This window comes from Empidonax traillii, unplaced genomic scaffold, assembly GCF_003031625.1.
Source record: "Empidonax traillii isolate 1590-97213 ecotype Southwest subspecies unplaced genomic scaffold, ASM303162v1 scaffold897:size315579, whole genome shotgun sequence".
Lineage (NCBI taxonomy): Eukaryota > Metazoa > Chordata > Aves > Passeriformes > Tyrannidae > Empidonax > Empidonax traillii.
In genome coordinates, this window is record NW_020956090.1 from 215,370 (window position 1) to 243,225 (window position 27,856).

General features: G+C 40.7%; 1 protein-coding gene across 2 annotated transcripts; it reads right to left on the reverse strand.

Annotated features, from left to right (window-relative positions):
* On the reverse strand, nucleotides 1–26,333 carry LGMN (legumain). 2 transcript variants are annotated; one of them, XM_027902631.1, is made up of 15 exons: nucleotides 26,293–26,333; nucleotides 24,981–25,013; nucleotides 20,165–20,346; nucleotides 11,848–11,945; nucleotides 10,960–11,041; nucleotides 10,351–10,436; nucleotides 7,827–7,902; nucleotides 7,287–7,349; nucleotides 6,343–6,409; nucleotides 4,590–4,708; nucleotides 3,849–3,938; nucleotides 2,965–3,162; nucleotides 2,487–2,657; nucleotides 1,564–1,631; nucleotides 1–758 (listed from the first exon to the last, which is right to left on the reverse strand). In XM_027902631.1, the coding sequence occupies exons 3-15, from the start codon at nucleotides 20,300–20,302 to the stop codon at nucleotides 719–721; spliced, it is 1,296 nt and encodes a 431-aa protein (XP_027758432.1). In that variant the 5' UTR covers nucleotides 20,303–20,346; nucleotides 24,981–25,013; nucleotides 26,293–26,333; the 3' UTR covers nucleotides 1–718. The 2 variants fall into 2 exon arrangements, with proteins under 2 accessions (XP_027758432.1, XP_027758433.1); XM_027902632.1 differs by lacking the exon at nucleotides 24,981–25,013 and having other exon boundaries at nucleotides 26,293–26,312.
* Nucleotides 26,334–27,856: the final 1,523 nt, after the last annotated feature.

Consider the following 27,856-nt stretch of genomic DNA (forward strand, 5'->3'; position numbering starts at 1 on the left):
TGCCCCATAGGTGGATGAATCTGTCAACTTTATTTTTATTCACAGGCAATTCCTGTACTCTATGACTTCCCACAGGTTTGTGTGGATATACAATTAATTACAGAATACTGGTGCTAAATTTACAGCATTAGATATCTTTTTTCTTTGGGAAACAGTGCTTTCTACCCACAAAGACTTTTACTGTTCACAGTTTAACTGTGCTGTTCACATCAAATACTTCTCTAATGCAACTAATTTCTTTAAACTGTTAAGGAGTTAAAGCTTAAAGAACAAGCTTTGGTTTCTTCACTCTTTGACCAATCTGCAAATTAGTCACTGTAATGGAATTCATTAACTTTGTTTAAAAAGCTAATAGTTAGCAACAGTATAAACAGAATTCCAGAATTAATGACTCAATGTTTAAATTTAGCATGGATTTAGCAATCACATAGGTGACTTGTAATGTTCATTCTTAAGAGCATTGTGCTTTGACACAAATTCTCCATCCTGAAAGCTCCAGGAGGTCTGCCAAGATGCCCCTCTCAAAGCAGCAGGCTGTCAGCAGGTGGGGATGCAGAGCAGAGCACGGCAATTGCTGCACTGCTCTTGGTCAGCTCCCAGCACAGTTCCAGTACAGTGGTTGACTCTCTGCAGGTTGCATGCATGTAAAGTCTGGATTATTACAATTATGAAAGGTTATCACTTGTAGCAAGGGTTATATTAGAGACTGTTGTTTCCATCAATACCCAAGGCACACTTGATTCATGGCCAGGAATATTCTGCAACAGAGAACAATAATGATGATTAATTTTTTATGTCCCCTGCTCTCAAACTATTTCCTGAACTGACTGCAGCAGGTTGCCACCAGGAGTGAGGGCAGCACTTCTTCGTCTTCTGGGTTGCATGTGCAGTGTGTCTGAACTACCAGGCCACTCTTACATTCCCCACCCCTCTGCTTTCCTCTCTCTCTGTTCTTCCTTTTGCATGACTCACAAGCTAGAATCCCAACCACTACCACAAACTCCCAAGACATAATTTCAACACCATGCTCCCCTTGGCCCTACCACACCACCACAAGGGTCAGCCTAGCCCATTACTTCCCTGCTTTCCTACCACACTCTCACAGATGAGGGGCTTAGCACCATGTTCCCTTTTGTCACCAGAACCCAGCAGAGCTGTGGTGTTCTGAGCCAGCAGCTGAGGGGGCAGCACAGAAAATACAGCAGTTCCCAGGCTTGCTTCAGTGCAAGATCATACAGGAGTTACAGGACAACACCCTTGCACCAGTCATGTCATTATATGCTGTGCGGTACAGTGGGATTCTCTGACTGCCTGTAATTTCCCCTGAGGCTCAAGAAGGAAATTAAAGGGTTACATGAGACATGGATCATCATGAGGGAAAAGGAACTAATAATGATATGTTTTCCAAAATAAACATTCCTAACTTCAGAGTGGGAACTTTACTGACAAAATGGTCACCAGAGCAGAACAGGGTTCTAGGATTAGGTTTCATCTACCTATTAGTTTCTGGGTTTTTTTAACCACAGATAAATCTACACTGGGTATCTGGGAGAAGCCCATTACCTGTCAATGGGGTATCCTCCTTCACAAAGGTTGACCAAGGCATACAGCTGTCTCAGTGCATACTCATACTGAAATAAACAAACATTGTTAATCATTTCAGTGAGGAAGACCAGGTACTGTTTATCCAAACTAAATTGTGGAAGTAATTTAGAGATACTACTAATATTCAAGGTGTTCAACTGATGGTCTTGATAACCTAGTACTGGGCTAAACAGATTTTTCTTCTGTGCACTTTGCTTTTTGAACTTCCTTAGGTAAATTCAGCTGTGCTGCACACTGGCTTCTTAGGCAAGGCCATCTTACCCATGGATCTTCTTGAAATCCCACAAAACAAAACACTAAAGAGGATATCTTGCCATCAGGACTCCCTTATTCTTAACAGTCTAACAATCCTGTCTAACACCAGGACTTGATCCTCAACTGGGATCCCAAGAAGAGCAAATGGTAATCAAAGCCCTAAGTTAAAAGGTGGCTCTCAGGAATTCAGCAAGACCATGGAAATAGCAGCGAGGCTATAGCAAGGAACTATGCAACACAAAATCATAATACATAAATATAAATGCACCAAGATTATTAATTCATAGTGGTGGTGCTTGTGTTTCTGCTTTGTCAGTAGAGATACTTTGAGCAGAACTGTAACATGACTTATTTAATACTGGGATTTTTTGAGAAGGAGTTGATGAAGGAACAGCACTAACTAATAAAAATTAGGCATTATTTTTGGGTTTGTTTTTTTGCTTACCTACAGGTTTAATAGAAGTGTTTTCCTGCTTTCAAAAACAATACTTACCCTTTCCCCCAAACTAAGCTGTATGACTGCCCCAAGCTAGCTTTTTAATAAAAGATGATTTTGAGATGTGCTTACAACTACTGTGCTAGTTTTTCCAGTATGTTTATCAGGTTATATCTAATGATTGACTTACCACGGATAGGTGCCAATTGAAGCAATGAGCTTTGAAGTGGTTCACTGCTGACTGGTAACAGTCATAATTGCTGATGGTCAGTCTGTCTGACAGAATTTGGTTGGTCTTTTCTGTTGATCCTGTTACTACGGTGACTATCTTTCGCATGGACTCTTGGATAAATTCTTTCACCTGCACATAAATGAACAAGAACTTAAAACTTGCTTTTTCTAAATCTACTTTGAAGACTTGAAATGAAATTTCTCTTTCTCTAACGCCCCCTCAACTTTTGGGCTCTTTAAGGAACCCAATTTTGACTTTTATTTTTAGCAGTCTTTTGGACCTGTCTCTTAACATACAAGTGAAAAGCAGGGTATCAGAAAGTCAGACTCCTGAAACCCAAAATCACTCACTGTCCTTCTAGTATTCTGTCAAAATAAAAAAAAGCACTGAAAACAGCAACACCAACTTCTTTTCTGCAGGATTTATTTGATTTTACCTCAAGGTACGCTTTCATCTCTGCAGCAATCTTCTTAGCCTCAACAATGTCATTGGTAGCCATCAGCTTCCGTTTCATGATTGCGAAGGGCACATCCGGACTCGGCGTCAGGTCATAGTGTTCTACAGGTGGCAGAGAAATGGGCACAGCTTTCTTCCCCTTGCCCTGAAACTGCATCACTTTCATGGAGGAAATACTCTGATGGATAAAAAGTAAACAGATGGAAACTGTCAATCACTCCCCATAGGTGGTCTGTCTTTGCTTTGCCATGCAAACCTAACTCTCTAAACTTGCTTTATCAGAGAAAATAAAGGAGGTCATAGGGTTGTAAGTGTGTGTGTGCACACATTAGTTTTTTGAATACAAAGAGGTCGAGGCTGCCAAAAATCAGGGAATCTTTCTTTTCAAAACTCACCATGGGGAAAAAGACTGCCAGGTTAAATAATCTCACATCTTTTCTTTTTTAAAGGATTTTTTTATCTGTTGAATACTGGGACTGCTATAAACATTTTAACACCTCTTAGCTCTTCCCCTTTTGAGGGATCATTGTACTTTTTAACATTTCATTAATATTTCTAATATGCCTGGAAGTGGTAAATACCCTTCTTATACTTGACTGAAGTGTCAAATCACTAGCAGAGCTTGGAGGACAACTCGTATCCTGACTCCTTGGATTAAATCACACACAAGGCTGATTTCCCTTAGCACCAGGATGATCATCTCTTAACTGCTAGTGGTGTTCTAAGATAAACAGCTTCATTTTTTAAATCAACCCTGCTAGTTTACAGTTGGGTTTGTTTGGGTTTGTTTTTTTTAAGGTCTAAAAATATAAGGATGAAAGGCTCTAAGATATATCTGACCAGGAAGCCAACTCAAACACATACTCTGTTTCCATACTGCATCACATGGCTGGTGTTGGTGCGTTTCTTCACCAGCTGAAATTGCTTGTGGAGTGTTTCTCTTCTTAGATCCTCCTGCATGAACAAACTTCCATGAGGTCATAGATACTTAAATTCAGCTATTCTAAAAATGCAAGGAAACCTGAAAAGGGTCTTAACTGCCAGTATGCAGAAGGAAGTATAAGGTGAGAGCTATACAACCTCTGAAAGACATAAAACTAAAAATTGAAAAGAAGATTCGACAGCATAGTCTCATACTGCTTTTAGTGATCTCCTAAACTCCCAGAAAAAGGGCAAGAGGGGAGTGGGTTAGCATACAAATCCCAGATTTGTTTTATTAATACTATTCTGCAGTATTCTAAAAAATGGGTTAGCCACAATTCAGTACTTAAGCACCCCTGAAGTAAACACACAACTTACTGAACTGCCCAATTTGTTCAACATGTTTGGAGATGTGGTCTCAGATGAGCAAATAAAGACTATGTGAATTTGGAACTAGAAAGTTTCTATCTTATAAATAAAAGAAGACATTATTTCTCAGAGTTAATTTCAGAAACAAATTAAGTGGCCCAAACAAATACAGATTATATATGGTTCTGATTAGTAGATAAATAATTTTAGCAACTCAAATTGTTTATTTAAGTCTTACATAAAACCCAATACTTTCACAAATCCTTTAATAGAGTTATATTTTAAAAATGAAAAAAACTTATCTAAGTAAGTTACCATATCTGAATCTTCCATCCAATTCACACTGTACCAGTCCCCAAGAAAAGTCTGCCTTTCATCATCATAGTAACACGCATAAGATGACTCTTTGGGATTGGCAGCTGTTGTTGCATAAACTGTAAGACAAATAGAAAGGGGTTTTTTTCCTCCTTACTTTTTTTTTTTAACCCCCTCTCCCCTCACATGATTTAATACTTAGCTGCACGTGATATATTTGTCTAATTAAGTATTTTGGCTTTCAATCATTTACTTCTAAATAGCAGGAAGGAAGCCTGTTAATAATTCTGTTCAGTCAGACTCAGTGCTGCTATAACAGTTTCTTCCTTGCTGCCAAATGTGTGGTCTGGGTGTGTTTAAAGAAGAAAATGCACTTCTGAAGGAAAAATCTACTATTTAAAGAACTGCCTGAGAACACTGTGCACTAACAACTATCTATGCATTTATTTTCTTCATTACAATAATGAGAACTTTTCCCCAAACTTGAAGTGAATCCCCTAAAAATCATCTATTCTTCCAGAAAGTGCCACCTTCTAAGCAATATATTTTCTTAGATAACACTCTACACTGAGAGAAAAGCAAAACAAACCTACATCTGCCCCAAGCACAGTGTTCCCAGTAAGTCACCTCTAACATGCCAGAAATATTGTAAACATATCTTTACAGGAATTAAGACAAAAACTATTTTGGCTTTTTGTCAAAGTCAACACTTGTGTAACTGAAGTCCACATTTCAAAATGAAGAAGTGCTACACGTGATTTTATAGAGCTACAGTGTTGTTTCTACTCAGCTTAAAGCTAAAAAGTCAAAAAAAGTCTCAAACCTTGTCTGTGTAGTAAAAGGTTCTTCTTATATCCCTTCAGAATGGTGACTAAGTAACAAGTTAATCTCTGCAGCTCCCCACTGAAAGCTGCCAGAGACAGCTGGGTACTGTAATAAAGAAATTGGTGATTTCCTGCCTTAGTAAGTCTATGGCCGAGCTGGTTGTAAAACCAGAGTCCTCAGACTGGGAATTTCTGACAGAACAAACTTTGAAAAATGCTGATTTACTGAGCATTTATCTTGAACAATCACCAACAAGAAACTCTCTGTAAATCTTTGACAGGGCTGCAAGAAGTTTAGGTAGGTGTCAGGCAGCATGTCCCAAGGCCAAGGACCCAGGATGCCATGGATAGGTACACGGTTGATCTTCCCTGGAATCGCAGCTCCAAAACTACTACTCGGTCTCCCTGCCACAAAACAGGAGTTTCAAAAGATTGTGATTCCTCATCCTAATCAAGGCTGAGCTTTCAGCTCTGCAGCAGAGAGCTTAGAAACTCTGAAAAATCTGAGTTCCACATCCTGGGCTATTGTGCAAATGTGCAAAAAAACTGCCTGACTATGGTGTCTCACAAGTGCCTTTGCTACTCAGTGAAACTTTCAGCAGGAACTTCACATCTGCTGTTTGCAGTGCTGAGGCTGAGAAAAGTCTGTATAACTTAACTGCTACTATTTAAGGGCAACCACGTGGTTCCTGAAAAGAAATACTCTCAACTTCTCATTTGCAAGAAACTGAAAGCCTTGTTAGTCTTCTGTAAGATTCTGTTAATTCTTTGAAAAGAACTTCTTGTAAATGGAAAGTATTCCTCAAATTCTTGTGCTCCCTTGCTAAAACTATACGAGTGCCTTGAACATATTCTTTACACAGTCAGTACCAGTTTAGGTCTGTGACAAGTTGTGACATTTAAGTCCAGTAAGTTAACTGATTGCTCACCATTGATATTATCAGCCAAATGATTCATCATAGATCCAGACTCGCATGCTTCAATGTAGAACACCATCTATAAAACAAAAAAATAAGAGACCTTATGAAATTCCATGAGGAAATGGAGAAAAGTCCTTCAGTGCTTTTCAGCTGTAGCTAGTTGGCCTGTTCTGCTACTCCTGAAACAAAAGCTATGCACAAGGGTACAAAGCCAAAAGATAACTTTTCATTTTTGGGAACTACATGGAAAAGGGAAAGAATCATAATAAAAAAGTGGTATTAATCCCTATAGAATCCACACAGATCTACTGACTAATGTATGAAGCTCAGATCAAATATACAGTTACTCTTTAGACACAGAAATGTATCATTACTGAACACAGTATTTCTGGAACTGATGGCCGTCTGTGTTCCTAAATACAGCCAGCCATAACAGACAGATTACCACAAAGAGCTGCTTAAAAAAGAACACTAATAAAATGTTCTAAATATTAATTTTTCTGCCTAACAGTACATGTGATGAAACAAATCCACAGAATTTTTCGACAAGAGGTACAGTCTCTTTAACTATGTTAGCAACTGTAAGGAAAACATGAGGTATATACAAACTTCCTGTAGTAACAGCACAGTCTGAAGTGAACAAAGCACAGGAAGAGTCAGGTACAGATTACGGAGGTGCAGTAGTTAGAGATGTTGTTTTTCTAGTTCAGAATATTCTGCATTAGCAAATGGCAGTATATTACATCTCAACATCAACTGCAAAAACACAGTAAGCTATGGAAAAGAAAGAAAATTTAGAGCAGATCAATCCTTTTAAGTGCAAAATCCTAATGCAAACTTCATTGCATGTACCAGACTCCTCCTGCTTTGAATTAGTCTCAGTATGAAGAAATATCTCTCTCTTCCATGCCAGCTGCTCTTTTTACTTCACAACTTCTGATATGCTTGTTTACCTTCCGGTACTTCTTGTGATGATACATGTACCAAATAGTCTTATTCAAGTCCTTCACATGAAGCTGTAAAATAAGAAAGCTTTTTTTAAAATCACTTATGTTCAACAGATACACAATTCATTTAGTAAGAATAAACACTAACTGCTGTGAATATGTACTCTATTTTCCCAACAAATTTATCCAATGCTTTGCCCTTCTGAAAAACAATATTCTAATATTTACCACTCTGGAAAAGATGAGTAATGGTCCCAGAGCGTAAATACAGAGCACCATAAAGCCAGTCATATCTGTGTGAAACAGTCTGTTTGGACTAACAAAGCCCAATGAAATATGAAATTACATAACTTAGTTTCAACTGAATGCTTCAGATTCTAACTAGAAAAAAATCCAAAATGCAGTGATGAGAAGATTGCTATTTTTATGCCCCTCCCCTCAATATAGCAGTGAATTAAATATTTTCATGGTTTACATTTATCAATTTACATTTATTTTAGTATGTCACTAAAAGGATGGATTTTATGTTATCCCCAAAATGCTTACGTCATCATCAGGAAAAGCCAGAAGTCCTGGAGCTCCATGATCCGTGAAGTAAACAAACACATTATCCTTGGGACCACTGTTATGAAAAAATTGCAAACAAATTCTTTTTAATTACTCCAACCTAATCTTCATTACAACAACAATCATATGCTTCTCAGTGCCAAGACATGTCAATATCTGAAAATAATAGAGCTGATGCACCTCCTCCTCTTGGTAATACTTTTTTCCTCCCAAGCATACTACTTTGGGTGCTTATGAGAGGAGATGAGTGCCTGCAAAAGGAATGAAAACAGGAATATATGCTATTCCCTCAAACATGGGAAACATGGCAATTACACTTCACATTTCAAACCATGAACTAATTGTGAAGCAGGGGTTGGTATGTAGGGTATAGTGGAAGTACAATTGTTTCTTAATGGCTATGTGAAGAATTTCTTTTACTGTGGGCATTTCTAGCAGTCTGGTAAAAAATGAATGCTTTTATAACTAAGTTATATCAAGGCACCCATAACAGAGGGATAAATCATAAAAACTTCCTTGCTAAGATCCTTAGGTATGCGCATGTACTACCTTGTTGCCGTCTCTGTGGCCACAGTTACCCAAATGGGTGTCAGCCTACAACTCCATGGAGAACTGATATGTGTACACACACACCACAAGGCCAGACTGGCATCTGCACCAAGTGGCCCTTCAGTCAGTTGAGCACTGAATGCTCACAGGTTGTGCTTCCCTCACATTTATGGTGCTGTTGGCTGTACAGTCTTACTGCACTCTAAAGCAAATGGATCATGTTTGGGTGACAGCAAGGTCTTTCCCTAACAGCCATATCTGCAAGGGGATTTTGCTTTTAAACCGTATTCAGGGACAAACATAAAACGTGAACAGACCAGGAGGAGTCCCTAGGCCATCCTCTGCTCCTCTGTACCAGGGTCCAGCAAAGGGGTGCAAGTGCAACTGCAGCAGCTCAAGGGGACACTGTCCAGCCTTCTGTCTGGCCAATAACCTGCTAGTTAGGGGGACAACCTGGAAGTCCATCTGGAAACCTTCGGGGCAGAGGATAATTGAGTTCTTGTCCCACCCAGTAGCAACAGTCAGGCCACTTGAAAATGCATAACAGAGTATAATAAAGAAGGGCTTGGTGCTACTTTTCTGGTTCCAGCTCTCAATCCTAAGTGCAAATAATTTGACCGAAGTGAAATGTAAATAACTAGGACTTTTATATGTCGGTTCAAGTTGTCTTCCTGAGTACATAAGAGTCACAGAACACAGGTGAGGTGTGTTCTGCAGTAATTTTTCTAAACAAAAAATGCTTTATAGTCACCTCTTCACTCTTTCCAGATACTATAAGAGCACAATCTAGTAACGTGCAGCAATTTATTTACTTTTTGCCGATATGCATTGCATGAGCAATTTTCTACCTCAGCTTTTCAGGATGAAGTTTAAACAATTCAGAGCAATAGCTTAGTTGACTACTGTCCTTTTTTATTATTTTCCTCAATGTCAGGGTGGGATTCTTCTGTTTCACTGGTTTGCCTCTAAAATTAAACTGTCATATGAAGACAGACACTTCACAATTTTTCTTTAACTCTGTTAGTCCTTCCAAATGGTTGAATTTAAAATCTTAAATGTTTTACAGCAATTACGGTATGTACAAAAATATAAGTCTTTACCAGCCATAAGAAATATAACACACCTGATAAGTAAGCATCATACTTTCACATCTCAAACTCTGTAGAAGCAAGATGAGTAAGTGACACCAGGTATCCTTCGAAGAGGACTTCTAATTAGGCTCTCAAATACATTGCTCTTATTCTTGTTTGTATATTAGAATGTTGCCAAACTTACAATCATTTGTGTAACTTGGCTTACAAACAACTTAAGCTTAATACATCACTTACAAGGTTAATTGCTTGTAACTTTACTTTTTCTATCACAGAGATTTGGTTTTTGCATCAAATATAAACCATAATTCCATTTCATTAGGAATGGAATTATGGTCTATATTCAGCCTCAGTGTGTACCTGCACTACAAAGACCAAGCCTGGGATTAGACATACAATTTTTTTAGTTGATGAGCTCTTTAAGCTCTCTGTCCCTCTGTCACCAACTCCTAAGTCTCACCACTTCAGGTGATTAATACAACTGTTCATCTACACTCAGCCAAGCCTTAGAAAATCTTTTCTCAAGGTCCCCAAACCTTAATAAAACTCTCTTTGAACAGCCACCCTTGCAAAAGTCAATAGTCTAATAACAAATACCTTAGTAAAATTTACACTGTCGTCTAGAATTTTTAAACCTTAACCTCTACTGGATTCCATACCAGTCAAATAATCAGCAGTTGCTTCTTTGTGACGGATAATTTAAGAAACCACAACTGCTGTATTTTTAACATGAATGATCTGGAATTGCCATCAATAATCTTGCTGGATTCCCAAGCTGCTCTTATTTACCCTATTCTTTTCTCAAAATCAGTGTCAATGTACACCTACACATGCAATTATTTTCTGAATTAAACTTGTCTTACCTTTTTAATACTTTTCCTGATCCCACCCCCTTCATTGCTTCCGCATCTCCTCTGAGAACAGCAAGGAAATTCTTTGGAGTAACATCCTAAGGATTTGAGAGAATTAAAGGTAAATCTGATCAGAAAAACAGCAACAAAATCTTCATTTAGAAAGATGGTTTCCTGAAAGTCAGGATCCATATATGGATGGCAAGTTTAGCTGGCCATCCTTTTCAGTCCATCATTATCTAGTGCATTAGCCACTGATGACTCACTTGGCTACCGAACCATGAAATCACTGAGTGACTGGATCACTTTTCCAATTAAACAATTAGTCTTACACAGCTGTTCTTCAGATTGAGAGGCAACATTTATGAATGCAAGACCTTTCTTCTTTCATGGGTCAGCACAGCAACAGCGTAAAGGTTCACTTTTATGACCACTGCTTCAGCTCAAAGCATCTATTGTTTATATTCATCTCAATAACACCTTCATGCCAAATTAAGCAGGTAAATCAGCTGGAGGTTTTATACCATGTGCTTTTTGGAGTGTAAGATACAGGCTGAAAGGATTCATATAAAACATAGGCTAGTGCTGAACCTACCCTGGGAAATGGGGTTTCATTCCTACCTCCTTTGTATAGTCCTTGGGCACTCCAGCATACACATCTGAGCCATTAGGTCTGTTGATGATAATGCCTTTTGTTGGATTTCTGAAAGGTAAATGGAACATAAACATGAATAATTACCCATATGCCACACAATGGCCATGGAACAACTAGGAAACCATTTAAACTGTCCTCACTGGCTAGCTCACCTGAGAGACAGTAGTTGCACCATGTGTCATTAAGTGATCTCAGAATATAAAGGCCTTTTCACTTCAGTCAGTCACATATGCTTGTCTCAGGTTACTCCTTACCCTCAGAGTAACTCAAGTATCCCACCTCAGATCACGTCAAATTAATCTAAAGATGTAGGTGGGTGGTCTCTTATACTATCATCTCTCTCCTTGCAATCTTGCCTTTATTCCCCCTCACTCTGTGCTCCCAGTGGTGCTGTGCATGTGATGTCTGCTGATTTTGGCAGAAGTTGTCTCAGAATTAGAGGCTGTTTAACTGAACTGTTTCATACAGAAATCAAATATATGCTCTAGTCAGTCACTAAGAATGGGACCTGTATCCTTCCTCATTGAATGTACATACCAGAAATTTACCTGGTAATGTCCTTTCAAAAAAGCCCTGCAAGTCATACACAAAGCATCCCTATGTTTGTGGGTTTAGGCTATTTGTCTGCTGACTCTGTTCACCTGGCAGTTAAGGTCCCTTATTCTCAAAACAATGAAGCTCTGCAGTGCTCAGTGCCACAACTGATGCTGAGCTGTGGAGTAAGACTTAAAAAGTTCATGAGCACATTTCAAAGGCTTTTCTTACAAAACTCCTACAGACTCAAAACACACTGGTGACTACAGCATGTTTGTAGTAACGAGATAGTCTGTGACTAGTGTACATTCATCACTTACTCCTCATTATCAGCAATGTCATCATACATCATGACAATGATCTGCTCATCCGGAATTCCATTTCGGTGAACAATCTGGTACGCATGGCACACATCTGCCTGAAATTAAGCAGATTTTCATTACTACCTTTAATAGAAATGTTACCTTTGTCGTGGTTTAGGAATGGTATTCTCCAATTTAGTAGCCCCACTAAAAAAAACACACTGTCAGTCACTTTCCCTCCAGCTCCAGTTTGAAGCAAAAAAGGTAAAGATTATCTCAAAGGGTTGAGATAAAAACAATTTACCGGAAACAGCAACAAGATAAGGAAATGAACAGTAACAGCAATAACATTAATAACAAAAAGTGTAAGAAGTGGAAAGCCAAAGCCGCAACAAATACCAACCTTCTCTTCCCCACCATACCACACTTTTTTCTGACCAGAAAAGAATACCCTTCTCTTGGAAGTGAAAGAGAGCCCCTTTTCCCCCTCCCAACAATGGCCTGAGATGGTCTTGAATACAGTTAGGGTCTTAGCCATGCCCACACAGCTCCAGGTTCCACCCCCTCATGGCTACTGCAAAAAATTAACTCGGACCTTGACCGAAAGCAGGACACCTTTGAGACCAGAACAAAAATAGCTTTGCAGACTTAAGAGCAGGCTATTGTCCAAAAGAAACTGCATTCCAATATTAGAGACTGAGGGTTGCTAGAAGTTAAACCAAAAAAGGTCTTTCTCTAATTAGGAGCAGTTGCATTAATAATAGAGACTGATAAAAATCTCTGTCTTGTTACCTATTTTGATTTCTTACTTAAACAGAAACCAGAAGTTACTTCAGACTTGGTACAGATAAAATTTAACAAAAGGTTCTCAGCAATGTTCTGCCTTCTGTGAGAAAATCTAAATGAAAACCTTGTGCACTGAGAGATAAATTCAAAATGTGCCAAGCAGAAGAAGAGAAGTGCTGGATTTCCACCAATTTCAATTAGCTCTGCACCAAGCCTGCATGACTAGGCACTGAAAACTGTCCTTGGCTTAAGCAAGTACAATTCACCAATGTCATCACTGCTAAGAATTTATTAAATTTTAGTTACTCTACAGAGTAACAACTTCAGGGCAGGAAAATAGATTTCAGTGGAAAACAGAATTGCAAAATTTCTATTCGGGTTCTTTTCCTGACTTGTGCAGGATATGAATAAGCAGATTTTATTTACAGAACCATCTTCCTGTGATGCAGAAATAACAATATGCATTAAAGTGATATTACAGTAAATACAAACTTTTATCAGAATGCTAAATTCTTAGTAACCCCAGCTCACATGTTTCTCTTCTTTTAACCTTGCAGTCTGTGCATAACCTAATGGGACATTAAAAATCATTCCTAAACACGAGAACAACTCACCACATGCTAGAAAAAGCTGGGCAGGTTTAATGGAAGAGATCTCATCTAACAAATGCACATTTCAAATGCAGCCAAGAAGCTAGCTTTAAAGCTTACTTCTGTTGAACTAATCTTATTTGCTCGTGTGGAAACCAAACTGAAGTGGTTTAAGTGGACCAACATACATTCAGATGACTTAGGAGTACTAGTTTAACTGAAAGAATACTGTAAAATCTTGTAAATTTACAATCCTTGGTCTTCTAAGTGCAGTTGAAGATGAAGCTGAAAAGAGAAGATAGTTGTACAAGATTCTGGGAAGGGTGAGGCACATTCAATGCTAATGAAGACTCCCACGGGAAAATCCCTCAGGTGACTAATGCTGAATGTTAAACCGTTCTTACTAGAGCAGTTCCCTTTCCTACTACACAGTCAGCCTACGTACTCTTCCACCTATCCCAGTCAATCTCCATTGTTTAGTTTTCCACTTCCCTGTATGTTATTATACCAGATGCTGCCTCAGCAAGTCAAAAGGTAGAGGTTAACCAGAGTTATAAAGGTATCGCATATAATACAAAACAGTGCAGGTTTGACTCGGCATGTATTTGATTTTCAGAAGCAAACCAAGCAGAAGAAAACACTAATCATGACTTCTCTACACTGACTGACGAGTAGATCACAGATCCCCTCTTACTGTCAAGATGAAATACACCTCTACATGTTGACAGAAACAGTTACAGGATGGCAACACCCAGAAATGCTTAAGGCATACTATAGTGATACAATATGACCAAATTCAACCAGCAAGTGTCTGGTGCTCCCACAGACTGTACAGGCTGGACAGTAGGGACATCAGAGGTGTTTTTAATTAATGCCAAGTACACAAAATTAGTTAAGCTTTGTAAATGCATATTATCGGGGGGGGGGTTGTCTCTTCTCTCTTTCCTTCTGGTTCAGTGACTGTTTGCTCAGTACATCCTGTCTTAGTAAAGCAGATGTTAGAGGTAAAAATAAATGGGTTGAATTCCCTACTGTGAAGGGAGATAAATCAATACAATCAGTTCCCCTGAACCTTAACTTACGCTTTGTCGGGGGGTTGTCCTGGCCTTTTAAGGCTTTTGCTAAGGGAACTGTATCTGCTGATAGCATAAAGATAGCACAGACAAAGGCGTAAAAACATGTTTTGCTGCTAAAACTCCATCAGCTAAAGTAGGACAGTTCTGAGTAAACACTTAAAGAGTTTATTGCATAGAATTAGCTGACCTGATTTGGCACCTTTGATATTGGTCACATGCTCCTCCTCATTCCCTTTATACATATAAAAAAACCCATAAATGTCTATAAAAGCAGAATACAGAAGCCTGCTGCTAGAGTAGGGAGGCGTTTCTGAATCTAGAGTATTTCCTGTTGATGTGTAACTGCCTCTCAAATGCAGCTATTTGAGCCTGTTTCTCCCAGAGATATTTCTGCAGTATCTACCTGCAAACCACTCTAAAAGAGACAGCTGTTCAGTTGTCCCAGATCTCTTGTTGGTACTATTCTTGTTGGTTTAGGAGGTGAAATGAATGCTACACATATCTACTGAATAAATTGTCACTAAATGCAAACCATGCTTTTGTGACCATGATTTGGGATAGGCAATATCTGCCCTGCAGAGAATAGGGGAAGGTGTAGCTGTACAGCTCCTACTGCACAACGGACCTTAGGCAAGCTCCAAAATCGACACCGTTAACAGCATGGTTCAGACCTTTCATCCCCTGTCTAAACCTGTTGCTACATTACCAATTTCTATGGAAGATTTGCTTAAATAATTAACTCCTAGACTTTGAAAGCAGAGATCAGAAGGTGAATTAATCTATCTTCCTAAGATGGGCATTTTGTTTCCCAAAATGTATATTTGGGGGAATTCTAAAAGAAAACACACAAACAAAAACACACAAAAAGACAAAAACAACCCCCCAAAAAAACCCCCCACACCCACCCCTATTTTCCTCTGCCATACAGCTATTTACAGATTTGAATGACATAGCTTTTCAGTAGACTGCTTGGGTGGATTCTTTGGAAAAATCAAGTTGTTTATGACATGAGCATGCATAAATAGTTCCTAAAGGGAAAAGCCTGGACTTCTGTGACATTGGTTACTTCTTGTCTTATGACTGCAAGTTTCATGGCTGAAAAAGCATGTGTAATGAACTGTCAGATTTATTGCAAAGGGGCACTATTCCTACTACAGGTACACTAAAACATCACTGCCTAAAATACAATGAACTCTAATATGTAAGCATGGTAGGAGAATATGTCTGAGATGCCAACCATGTCTCATTCCTTTGTTTAAACAAACATTAGTAAACCTGCCACAAGGTATAGCTCTATCAAGAACTTAGGAAGGGTTCCTATAAGTTCAGTTTCAATTTTCTAAGCACAGTGAGGAAATGTTAATTGAAGCCAAGCAGCCAAGACATCACAACAGAGTGTCTGTTACTTTCAAGACTGGAGAATTTAAGACCGTCCTGGAGTAAGATACTGCTCTGGCTGGTAGTAACTAGAACCCTGAATAAATAAACTCCCTGACTCAGGAAGCTCAGTAAATATATGACCAAAAACAAGAACTGAAAACAAACCCATGTATGCACATTCAGGTTTTTTTTTTTTATTATTTTAATTTTTCCCAGACTTTTTCCACCTGGCATTTTTCTCCTTGAATATGCCCTCCATCTTCTGTAAGACTCTGTTTCACATAAGGTTTTCCATGGATTATGTGTTTTGGAGTATCCAGGTAGTACTGGTTTGTCTCTTTCTGATCTGATGTGAAGCCAGCTTTAGATTTCAGTTAGATGGTATGATCATCTCCCAGAACAGGCAGACTATTTCTCTTAATGTGGACTACTTTGTTGACTCATTCTCTAAATCTATCAGAAGCATTTAGTGCTGTATTTGCTCATGTACGCCACTAAGTTCCCCAAAGGTATTTTATCCAGCGCTTTGTGCAGTACAGAGCTGAGCCACTTTTCCAAGGAATGGGAGGGGAGTACTATTGAATAGCAGCGTGGTAATCAAAAAGCTGCTACAGAGAAGTCAGAGTAACTCCTGAGGAGCAGAGAGGAACACATCAATACTCCTTCCACAGCCCAAGCAAGTCTAATCAAAACCACTAAGATAAGGATTAAAACACCAAAGAATTGAGAAGCCACAAGCATAAAGCAATATATATGCTAGCTCTGCAGTGACAATAAGCCTATCACACTGGGCTCTGTACTATTCAAACCACTTAAAATTTATTTTAGGAACTAGATGAGATAAAAGCGTAAGACAAGTTTAGATCATCCTGACTAGGAAACAGTCCCAGAAATAACTGCCTGCAAGGTGTGAATCTCACTGATATTTAAGTGCAAATGGTGGTTTTATCCTTATCTTGTCTATACTTGGTTTACAACGATAGTGGATCCTGACCACTGACTGCTAAATAACCAGTCTCAGATGAGTTTTAGATTCCTTGAGGTTACGGGTGTAAACTCAGTGTTTTCGGAGTCTGCAAAGCCTTTACAAACTTACTGTTCCTGGGGTCTGTGCAGCATACAATGATGGACTATTTTCTCCAAAAATTTTCATGTACGAAATGAGACATTTTTGAGGGTGTCATGTATTTCTTCTGCTTTTCTGGTTGTTTAGTCAGATGAACATATACTACTACCATGTAACTACTGGAGCAGACAACAGAGTATGTTTTGACCGTGTTGTGTGCAGGCAGCATGCAAAACAACTGGAGTTCACAAAATATAAATGTAATACAAACATGCAACCTCATGTATTAACTGCAACCTGAACAGCTGAATGGAGCAACTGAAACCCAGAAATGTGTCTGCTGAGGTCTCAGATTACTAAAGGACATTATGAGTGCTTGGTTGAGTGTTTGGAATAGCAACCAGTCTGGTAAATAAAAAAAGCCAGATTGAGTAACTACTTACAGGAACATTCACATCTATAAATCCACTTGTACACAGGCTAGGCCAGAGAAGTTCTAAGGAAGAAAGGTGATGGCTGGAGGAAAGCAAACAGACTACAACATATTTTCTTCTACAGTTTCTCCCCTGGAAAGCAAAGAATTACTCAAATCTGCAATCCTGAAGCACTGCCTTGCTTTCTGACAGTATAGGTATTATTATACTGAACGATAACATGTATCTTTGTGTGTGTTCATGATGGAACTACTTTCATGATGGATGAAGTACGGAAGTGAAAGACCAAGTCCTATTCCTGGTTCCACTGCAAATGGCTTGAGCAAATATTAAATTACTTACAGTGCTTTTGCTCCCACCACTGGAAGTTAAAGAACATTAACACACAAAGACACAGTGATCATTCTGCATAATGTTTCCAAAAATCTGTTATAACTCCTTATTTCTGTGGTATCTTTCCTCCAGTGTATAACTCTGCTAAAAGTCTATTGTTCTGCTTGTTTTGCTGGGAACAAATTCCTCCAATTTTTTGATACCCAAGGCACCTTTGTCTGACTGATACTTCACATCACACAAAAGTGGATTTCCCAGGATTAACTGCTGCCTTTGTCTCACCATATGTCACTCTCCCACCATGGGTGCTCACTCTCACCAGGCCCTCAAGATTGGCCACTGAATGTCCCTAGGCAGAACACCACAGGTTTGCTACTGTGCTGGATCTTGTGGGAACTGATTCTTTTTGTGACAAGTCAGAGGCACAGTATCCTGCCCAGGACAGGCAAGTAGGAGCTCAGTCACATTCTGAAGGATCCTTCACACAGCCTCCTATGATGCTGATTTCATAACTTTGATAGGATTATTGAATGTGTTGCAATTTTTTTTTCCAAATGTTAACACTGTACCCAAAACAAGTGGTAGTTTAAAATAAAGAGATTTATAGTATTTAAATTCAGAACAATCTGATATGGCAGATATTTTGCATTGTTAGTTGACATTATCTTTAAAATTAAGGTATTTAAAGAAATCCTGATCTCATTTTTTAGCCTTGAAAAGGAATTACTTAGTAACTGCATGCAAAGCATGACCACACTCAAAAGTTAACATGTTTCTGTGAAACTGGCATGTTCAAAAGACTTACTGTTGGATGGAAAGATGTAAGCATGGATCTTGTGTTCTTCAGAACTGGCAGATATACTTGTCATTGAAGGCTCACTGACAGAGAGATTAAAAACTCTGTGCCTGGGCAACTGAGAAAAGGCATTTTCATGAGCCACAACTTCAAAAATGTAGTTTTGGGTAAAGAATTATTGTAGTGGTATTAACTCCTCCTGGAGTGGAAGGGAGCCAGCTTGACTGGTTATACAACAATAGCAACAACCAGAGCACAACTCAGTAATTATATTTAGACACCCCAGGACAGGCAGTGGTCAAGCACAGCACTACTATTTTCATAATTGTTTTCCAGTTTGAACTTTAAAACTCTCTTCTCTAAGATTTAATTTGAAATATGAATAGTTAATATTAAGGATAATTATCAGGTGATAGTTACAGTGTAAGGAGCTGGAAAAATCCCTAAAACCTGCTTGTCAAAGTGTTGAGCTAGCATTCACCAGGAACAAGTTTTTCTCCAGATGCAGCAAGACTGTCAGCCTGGTTCATTCTGTTTTCAGCTCATCACTACAGTGCAAGTTACAAACTGATGATGAGCTGAGGGGGAGAAGAAACAAAAACAAAACTGAGGGTGCCCAACGCACAGAAGGTTCATTTCCTCCTTAATCAACACACAAACAGAAAGGATGAAGCCTCTCTAGATTTTACAGGCAGTTACATTGAATTTAATAAATCCTGGAAAAGTTCCTGCATTCAGCAAATCAGATGTAGCCAGTACATTTAATACAATTCCGTTTTTAAAGTGCTGGTTTTGTACACTAGTGTTAAAATCTCCACTTGAGTTCACCTTAACCAACAACAGTCTAGCAAACTATTTCCCTAACACTTACAAATACAAAAATATATACATAGAACAGAATTAAATTGACCCTGCTCTCCAGGCAAGTAAGAGGCAGTTTTAAGTTTCAAGAGAAGACTGCATTTAAGCACAGATTAATCTGTTAAAGGGATTGTCCAAGAACTCCCCAAAGGGAAAATGCTAGCCAAGTCTCCCGACTGCCACTAAGTCTTGCACTTAATCAGAGTTAAGTCACTTGGATTTGATCCTGTCCACACTGACACTTCCACTCAGACCACAATGGTTTTCACAGAAGTGTCAAACTCAGGAGTTCCTGTTCCCTTTTTTCTCCTCTTTCTGCCACTCACTTTGATCCCTGCACCCTGGTACACCATATCCTTGTCGTGACCACACAGCTCTGAGGCAATGATGTTGAACAGCCAGCAAACTGATTTAGGTTAAAAAAACCCCTCTTCTACACATCCCCCAACTCTCAAAATATCCGGTGCATTTGCAGCCTTCACAGATTTTTTAACTGGAGAGAAGAAATAGAGCTCGTTGTAATATAACGAAAAGAGGAAAACAAATTGAAAAAAAAAAGGAAAAGAAAAGGATGTTCTCAAAATGAGATTTAACTCTAGGTATCATCTGTATACCTGCAAGTTGGGGTTAAATCCTCTAGTCTACCAATGGAATATTTATCCTAAATGACACAGGTCTCCCAGGATGCAGAAGTGTGCTCCTCCTCCTAATGACAGTTTTCCCAGGAGATAAAATTGTAAGCAAAAAGAAAAAATTCACATTGTAAAAGCAGCAGCAGAAGGAAATTCTTAGGGTGCTAACAAGAACTAAAAACAAGCTCTGAGCAAATCTTGCTGCTGTTTGTTTTGAAAACTTCACACACACCTGCGAGTCTAGAAGTAGAGGCACTTGCCCAAATGACAGAAGGTCTGAACTAGTCTAGATGATAGGCAGCTTTCATCTTCCAGCAACTCTGGGAGCAGGCATTTTCTGGAGCACAGGCAGCATAAGCATGTGGAACCAGCAGTGCTTACCTGGTGCCGATAGTTGTACCAGCCATTTGAACCCGCAACAATCACCACCCAGTGCTTCCCTCCATCTTCAGGTTCTTCCATGGGGAATGTGCTGATGCCAAGAGCACAGCCCAGCAGCATAACTGCTTTCAGTATCATCTCTCTTCTTTATTTATTCCACAAATGGGAGAAAAGCTAGTTTCCTAATGAAGAATTTGAAGAGAAGTAGATAAGAGGACATCAGTTAACAAGCAAATGCAAAGCAAATATCAGTAGTATCACAATTAGAAGGTTTTCTTGCTTGTGGGGTTTTGTTTGTTTTACAGACCATTTAACTCACAGCACAACTTCTGGTCATATCTTCCTTTAGCACCAAGCTGCTGCTAGTTACAATAGTTTTCTGTCAGCTTTCAAATCTGACTGAAAGCAATTCTGACTAGGAAAACCAAGTCGTTCAGCTCCCTCTGGTTGTTTTGTTCTATAACAGCTGGTAATGAATAAGCCCCAAATACAAAGCAAGCCTCACTATCAAGTATTTCACAAATAAATCTTTTTCAGATTAATACTATTCTCTTGGTCTCTGCTTATGTTGTTCCCTGGTTTCCACTCACTGGCAATTAGCCTATTATCACTGAGTCAAATCCTAGGTGATGTAGGCACAAGGATGCAGAGACATGGAGAGCTGCTGGGGAGCTGGAAGGTCAGAGTGTCACAAAAGCTCTCTGTGCCCATAAAGCCAGAGAGGGTGGAAAGGGCCACTGTTCTGCGAAAGATACAACTCTAAGTGCTGGGGCCGGGGGGAAGTGCAGGCTGTGAGAGCCTCATGCTATTTGTGCAACCTGTCATGCTAGTGGAGAGCAAATGTGAACCAGTACCACATGAAAGAGCAGCATTTTCACCTCTTTTGCACAATGGTTAAGTGTTTGCACAAAGGCGAGAGAATTGGGTCTCAACCTGTGAATGCAGAAAAGCAGAGCCAGAGGGGAGGTTTGAGCCCGTGCAGAAAAGGCTCTTTCTACTTTCCTGAGAGGACTAGAAGTAGGGTCCTCATTAGTGACTTTCCAAGCACCTTGATTGCCTGAAAAAGCATTTGCACTAAAAGCACACAATCTGACCATATCTAATCACATGTTTAAAGGTTTACTCTTTGGGTTGGGGGAGGAAGAAGAAATCAGGCAGTTTATATATAGTGGTCACAGTCTCAAGTCTGCTGCATCCAATGGGTAACTCATAAAGTAAACTGCCCTGAAGAACTGAATGCTCTTGGCACATGCAAAAACATTATATATTTCCTCATGCACTGACACCTGGGATTTTACATTGGCCTACTTAAAAAAAGAGATCCTGTGAATTAATTATGGCTGCTATTTATGGAAGAGGTGATGTAGTAAGATGTAGAGTAGTCTACCTTAGCAACATTTTCTCTGGAATAAAAGCTGGAAACTCTCAAGCTATACAATATGGTCACAAGGCAAAATGTTAAAACTACTACTAAACCAACTAAACAGTATCTAAGCCAGCCTCAGTTCCCCAATCAAGACCTACCCATAGCCAGTCAAATGAGGCTGAAAGAGAGAAGCAGCCAGCTCACCTCCAAAGCAGCCATGTACAGCGAAGACTGCTAACTAACATGTAGCATGGGTCTTTTTCGAAGACTAGATCCACTGGTCACTAAGATTCAGTTTTGCAGGCAGTAGTACAAAAAATATTTTATATATGTGTGTGTGTATATATAAGTATATATATTTGGAAATTGGGGCTTTTTTTTATCCTTTTGTAATGGAGCTAGCACAAAGTAAGGGAATCATGCTAGCAAATCAACTCCTTCAGAAAGGGCTGTTACCACACAGAAACTCCAGAACAGAAAAAACAGAACCAAACTTATCTGCAAAACATGCCTATTCTGTTGCCTACAGCCCAGCTAAGAGTCTGACCAAGTTGTATAAAACTTTTGTACATGGCCACAATACACCATGGGCCAATGAGCCTATTAATTTCCAGTACTCAAGTTCATTAGGCAAGAAAAGAAAAATCAATATTTTTTAGACAATCTGCTTAGGAATCTTAACTGAGTTTGACTTAGTATAATATGGTGCTGAATTTCATGCAACCAGATCCCTCACAGCTCCGTATCTGTCTCATAAGAGAAAACTTCTTTCCAGTTAATTAAAGTATAACTTTTCCTTTCTCCAATCATAATATTAATTATATTTACATGGAAAAAAAAAAGAGAGAAAATATATAGTTCAAATGATTGCTTGAGATCCTTCCACATGATGCTTAGCTCTTTGAGAAATCATTCACTGGAATCCAGCACATATCAGCAGAAGGTATGCTGCTGCCAGCTATTCACTGGGCCATATAACACAGTGGCTAATTTCACAGCAGGTCCCAGCACATAGGCATCCGTCACATGCAAAGTCACTGCACTGCCAGTTACCCCCACAGCGGAGACTAGAGCAGCTTCAGAAAAAAAACACACTACAGAATGCCAACTCCTGAACTGGGGACAGTTTGATGGGACTGTCTTTTCTGATGACTTCACACTCCTGACTACACTAACAGGGGCCTCTGGGTCTCAGGACCCCAGCCAGTACCTCTGCATGGGCCTGTGCTGTGCAAGCATAGGTGCACCACATACCAGCCCCATATTCTGCCTGCAAATGGGCCCACAGCAGAAAACCCCAGGGCCAGATCAGGAACAGACTTAAACTATCAAGCCCATCAGGTAGTTTCTCCATGATTCAACAGTCTCCCATGTGGTATGTGGATATAGACCCTCATGTTTCTTACCCCTGCTGAGACAAAAGTTGTGAATGATGCAGAAGGCCCAGCGGGGAAATAAAAACCAAACACCAAGACATATTTGCACTGTATTAGCAAATCATGTATATTTTTTCATATATTACTTAGAATAGAAAATAACTTCCTCTTTGGCACTAATTAATGACATATAATCTGACTTATCTGTCTTTTCCTATGGTAATTTAATCCAATTAACACCAGAAAAAAGGGGGAGGGGGAAATCTGATATACAATGCACTAATAAATAAGCATGATTAATAAATGCTCAGTTCCCCAAGGTTCTCCAAGCAGCACTTAAAATAGTTTTAACCATTAAACACGTCTTATGGGAGGAGGTCTTCACTGCTTGTTTCCAACTACTGCTTTAAAAACCACAACCCAACCCAAAACAAAACAAACAAAAATACCCTATCAAACAAACAACACCCCCCCAAAACGAACCAAACAAACAGAAACCCAACTCCCCATACTTCTTGTTTTAAAGAAAGCCTCTGAGTGCAAGTAGGCAACCTAAAAGACTGTGTTCTGGGTTGTGTTGAAGCATTCTTGAGCTACAGTTGAGAAGAGAAAGTTCCTCATCACATGCTTTGTCTTCAAGTCACACTAAGAGAAAGCAGCTCAGCTGACCAGCTTACCACAGGTGCATAAAAAGCCTTTCTCTGCAGATCTGTCACATGCAATCCTAAATGCATGCAGAGAATGAGACTCTGTGGAAAAACTGAGAATTCACTAAAAGATGATCTTAAGAGCTTTGGATGACCCACAAAATATGAGAAGGTTTGATCAGCTCTGCCTAGTTTTTCTGGCAGAAGAGTTAATAACCTTGCTTTGAGACCATGTCAGGAAAAAAGCACATCTCAGATGCAGTGGGTTCAGCATCAGACCTACACGTGCAGAGTCACAGCATATACACACACAGCTAGGCTGCTGTGCAGTTTGCACAATCTGTGGAAGAAGCATGTCCAGAACTGGGTGGCTCTTGCCAGAACAATTCATTCCTAAAACCCGTTTTTCCTGACAGTGGTACTTTGACCACTTCCCACCAGATAGCTGGCATACAGTTCTGCCTTGATAAGAGAGGGATGCTTAAGAAAGACCGCATCTGGAAATGGCTGGCTGCTGCTAGAACAGTTTTTCTGGCCAACTGCCTGTTCACTGAGTTCCCAACTTTCCTTTGGGAAACAGTCCTCTAAGATCAAAACTCTTAAAACAAGAGGATACCACCTGGGTATTGAGTTTGAGTTGACAAAAGTATTTTGCACTAGTGTTTAAAATTATGTTGACACTTCAGTAGCTTAAACTCCAGATAGCTCAAGCACTACCTCCAAGAGCTATATAAACAGAAACCATAGCTCTATTTTCCTTTAATGTGAAATAAGTAAACAGTAATCTTGCTGGAAAATAACAGCCTTAAGCTAATCAGATGATCATTCCAGTTTTTCTAGGAAATCTCTCTTTTTCACCTCACTTCTTATAACCAACCAGTCTTTCAGGTTCCAGAATCAAATCACAATTCCTTTTTCCACACAGTGTTTGCATATTGCCTCTCACTGTAATACTTAGATTCTGATTTCCACAAAATATGTGACTCACAATAGTCCTCCTCACAGGAAACTGGTGTCCACAGCTCTGTCAGCAATGTTCTGCTTACATGCTGTGCCAGCTGCTACATAAACAGAAGCACCTAAACCCGTGATTAGGCTCCTGCAACATTAGTCTGATTTTCTTTCTGCACTTGTATATGATAGAAAGGAAAAAATCTTTACCACTGTAAATTCTGATAAGGTACATTTTCACCAAGATTATAGTCCCTGTGTTGCAAAACATTTCTTTACAAAGTAACCATTTTATGAATTGGCTTAATATGATCAGAACTTGTAGTAAAATAATTTTTATAGTTATTGAAGACGTTTAAGTCACTTTTACTGTAAAAACTGAGAATTTGTAGTTATGTCAACTCAGAAAGGTTTTTAAAATAAATGTATTTTAAAGTAATTATAAGAAAAGCTCATTCTACTGTTTGCAGATTTACCTTTCTCAGCAGCAGAGAGACGGCACAATTTACCTGGGGATAAACAAAACAAAATCATTCTTAGAATGGTGATAATCTAATACACCTGGATTAGGGGATTTTTTTCTCTAAGCACTTCAAAACCCCTAGATTCAAATTTGGCAGATTTTAAGGCTTCAGCAGAACTGCTTCTGCTATTTACTTTCATATCTGTCTACAAATTTACAAAGCCTCTACCGTCACATTCTGATAGTACAAAAAACCAGGTACTGAAAGACTGCCTGAATAACTTTATTACACTGCCTAATTTGGCAGGTGGAGTCAGACAAGGATAAGAATTTCTGCTCAGCAAACATGTAAGTGTTTGGAGCGTGGACAGAATGAAATTCTGGAGAAGTGATTACACAGAAATTCCTGGGGGAGATTACGCGAGATTCCTGCAGTCCACGCGTCTTTTGCTATGGTTTATCTTAGCGTTTCTGGTCTTTGCTACAATATTTCTTTTAACCCGCAAATTCAGACAGCCAACACGGCGCCGTTCCCATGACGATTTGGAACTAATGGTGCTACTATCTCCGAGCAAGGCAAGGCTGTCCACCAGCTGTAAACAACCAGCCACAGCGCAGCACTTCTCAGGCATCACCAGCCTTTCGCAGAAACCCCGTAAATTGTTACTCCATCCTTTTCCCCCGTTAAAAATGAATTACCAAGAACTAAGACTGAGCTGCTGCCACTGCATCCCCCCTGATCACCCTCCTGCCTCCTCTGCCAGTGCAGGGCAATGACCCTCGGAAGGAGACGCTCTGACTCCTCTCGCTTCCAGCAGGGAGGGATCAAATACAGCTCCCGGGCCAGGCGGGCCCGTGATAGGGGCAGACAACTGTATCCAAACCCCCCTGACCACGGGCAGCACTGACGAGCCGCCTGGCGGCTGCAGCCGCGTCCAAGAGGTACCGGCGAGGGCCGCACCAACCCCGACCCCTGTGCCAGCGCCCGAGGGCGGTGGGGCCGGGGGGGCTTGGCAGAAGGACTGAGCGCCGCCCCGTTCACAGCCCCAGCCCCCCCACGGTGGGGTCCCGAACAGCCTCCGCCAGCCGGGGTGAGGGGGCGCCGGGCGGAGCGGCGGGGGCTTGGCAGCGCCCGGGGGAAAGGAGGGAAATCAGCGCCCTCGGCCGCTCCTCTAGAGCCGCTCGTTCCTACCCCTGCCGCCGCGGAGCAGAGCAGGCCGGCCCTCGCTCACGGCTCCGCTCGCTCAGGTGTACACCCCCTCCCCGCGCGGCTGTGCCGGAGCGCCCGGACAGCGCGGCCCCGCCGTACCCGAACCGCGCCGAACCGAACCGTGCCGAGCCGTCGCCTCGGCGGCCGCTGTGATTGCGGGCACCGCCGTGCACTGCCAGACCACCACGGCCCATGGGGGCGGGGCCAAGCCACGGCCAATCGCGAAAGGGCGGAGGCGGGGCCGGGCACCCGCCCGGCTGCACTACAGGCCCCAGCAAGCCTGGCGCGGCCCCGCGCTTAGAGGGCCGCGGGCCCTGCGCCACAGCACGGTGGGATTTGTAGTTCCGCGGCGGAGCGGCGGGTCGCGTGGTCCCTCCCGGGTGTCCCTGGGGAGGTCGTCTCGCGTGGCCCGGGAGCGCGGCGGGAGCATCCCGGGAGCATCCCGGGCCGTGGCGTTTGCGTAAGTTTGTCCACGGGACACGAACGGATCAGCGCCGGCTGCGCCTTCCCCTCGGAGTTGTCCCGTTCCTTCGGGGCAGGATGGAGACAGGAGGCCAAGAACGGGAAGGCAGAGGAATATGCCAAAGGGAATCCGTGGCATTGAAGTAAAATGATGGAAGAAAACGAACCACGCGGTCCTTGTGTGTCTCAGCAGGGATGGCTGCTCACTGCAGCCCTGCATCGCAGCCTGCTCCCAGGCACGGTCCTGATATATCTGCACACATCGTAAAATTTTCTCCGTTTTTAATGAGAAGGAAATGTCCCTTTTGAAAAGTAGAGGCACATGTTTTTTTTCCTAATAAACCACATAAAAACAAGCACGCCAGCTTCCGCATTGCCGACTGTGAACAAAACTTGCATATCAGCAAAAAACCCACGACAACTAACTTTGCATTTTGTGACCAACTCTTTTTGAATGTCTGCACAAAGTCACAGTTTCGCTCTGACTCTGCCGTTTGCATTATTTGCACCAACTCTGCTTTGCTTACGATCATAAATGTAAGAGGTCATTACAGGTTAATCGTCAATACCTTTTTGGAAGTTGGCGTGCCCAGTAACCTGACGAGCCTCCTGACACAATAAAGCTGTTAGAAATCTGGTCAATTCAGAAATTACCTTTTTGAACTGACCAAGACCATCATGCTGATTATCCAGCAGGAGAAAAACAAGCCCTAAATCCTCCTTACGTGTCATTTAACTTGAGCTTAGCAGCCAGCTGTGTTATGCTTATGTTTTATTACCCTCCTGCCCTAAAAGATATCTAATATCACTGAAAAGCATTGCTGACCCATCATCCAAGTCCAAAGGTGTTTTTCATACCATTTCTCATAGCTGGGTTACATGAGATAAGTACATGTTGTGTTAGCCGTCACTTCTAGGAAGTCTAATACTGTTATTGCCAAATAATCTGTTTATAAATTCTACATTAATGAAGCATCAGCAGGATGTTCCTTTCTGTGAGAAATAATAGATGGGAAGACTGCTACAGGAATCCTACACCATTGTCAAAATGTATCAGGCAGGTACTAAACACACTTGAGTAATACTCAGATTTTCACCACTGGATTCAATTATTTCTTTGATGGTATTAGAAAGTTGGGAAGTTTGCCGAAGGGAGAGATGAGTGGTGTTGCTGCTGGCTGTATAGACTGAAGTAAGCAGAGACATTGCAAAGATCA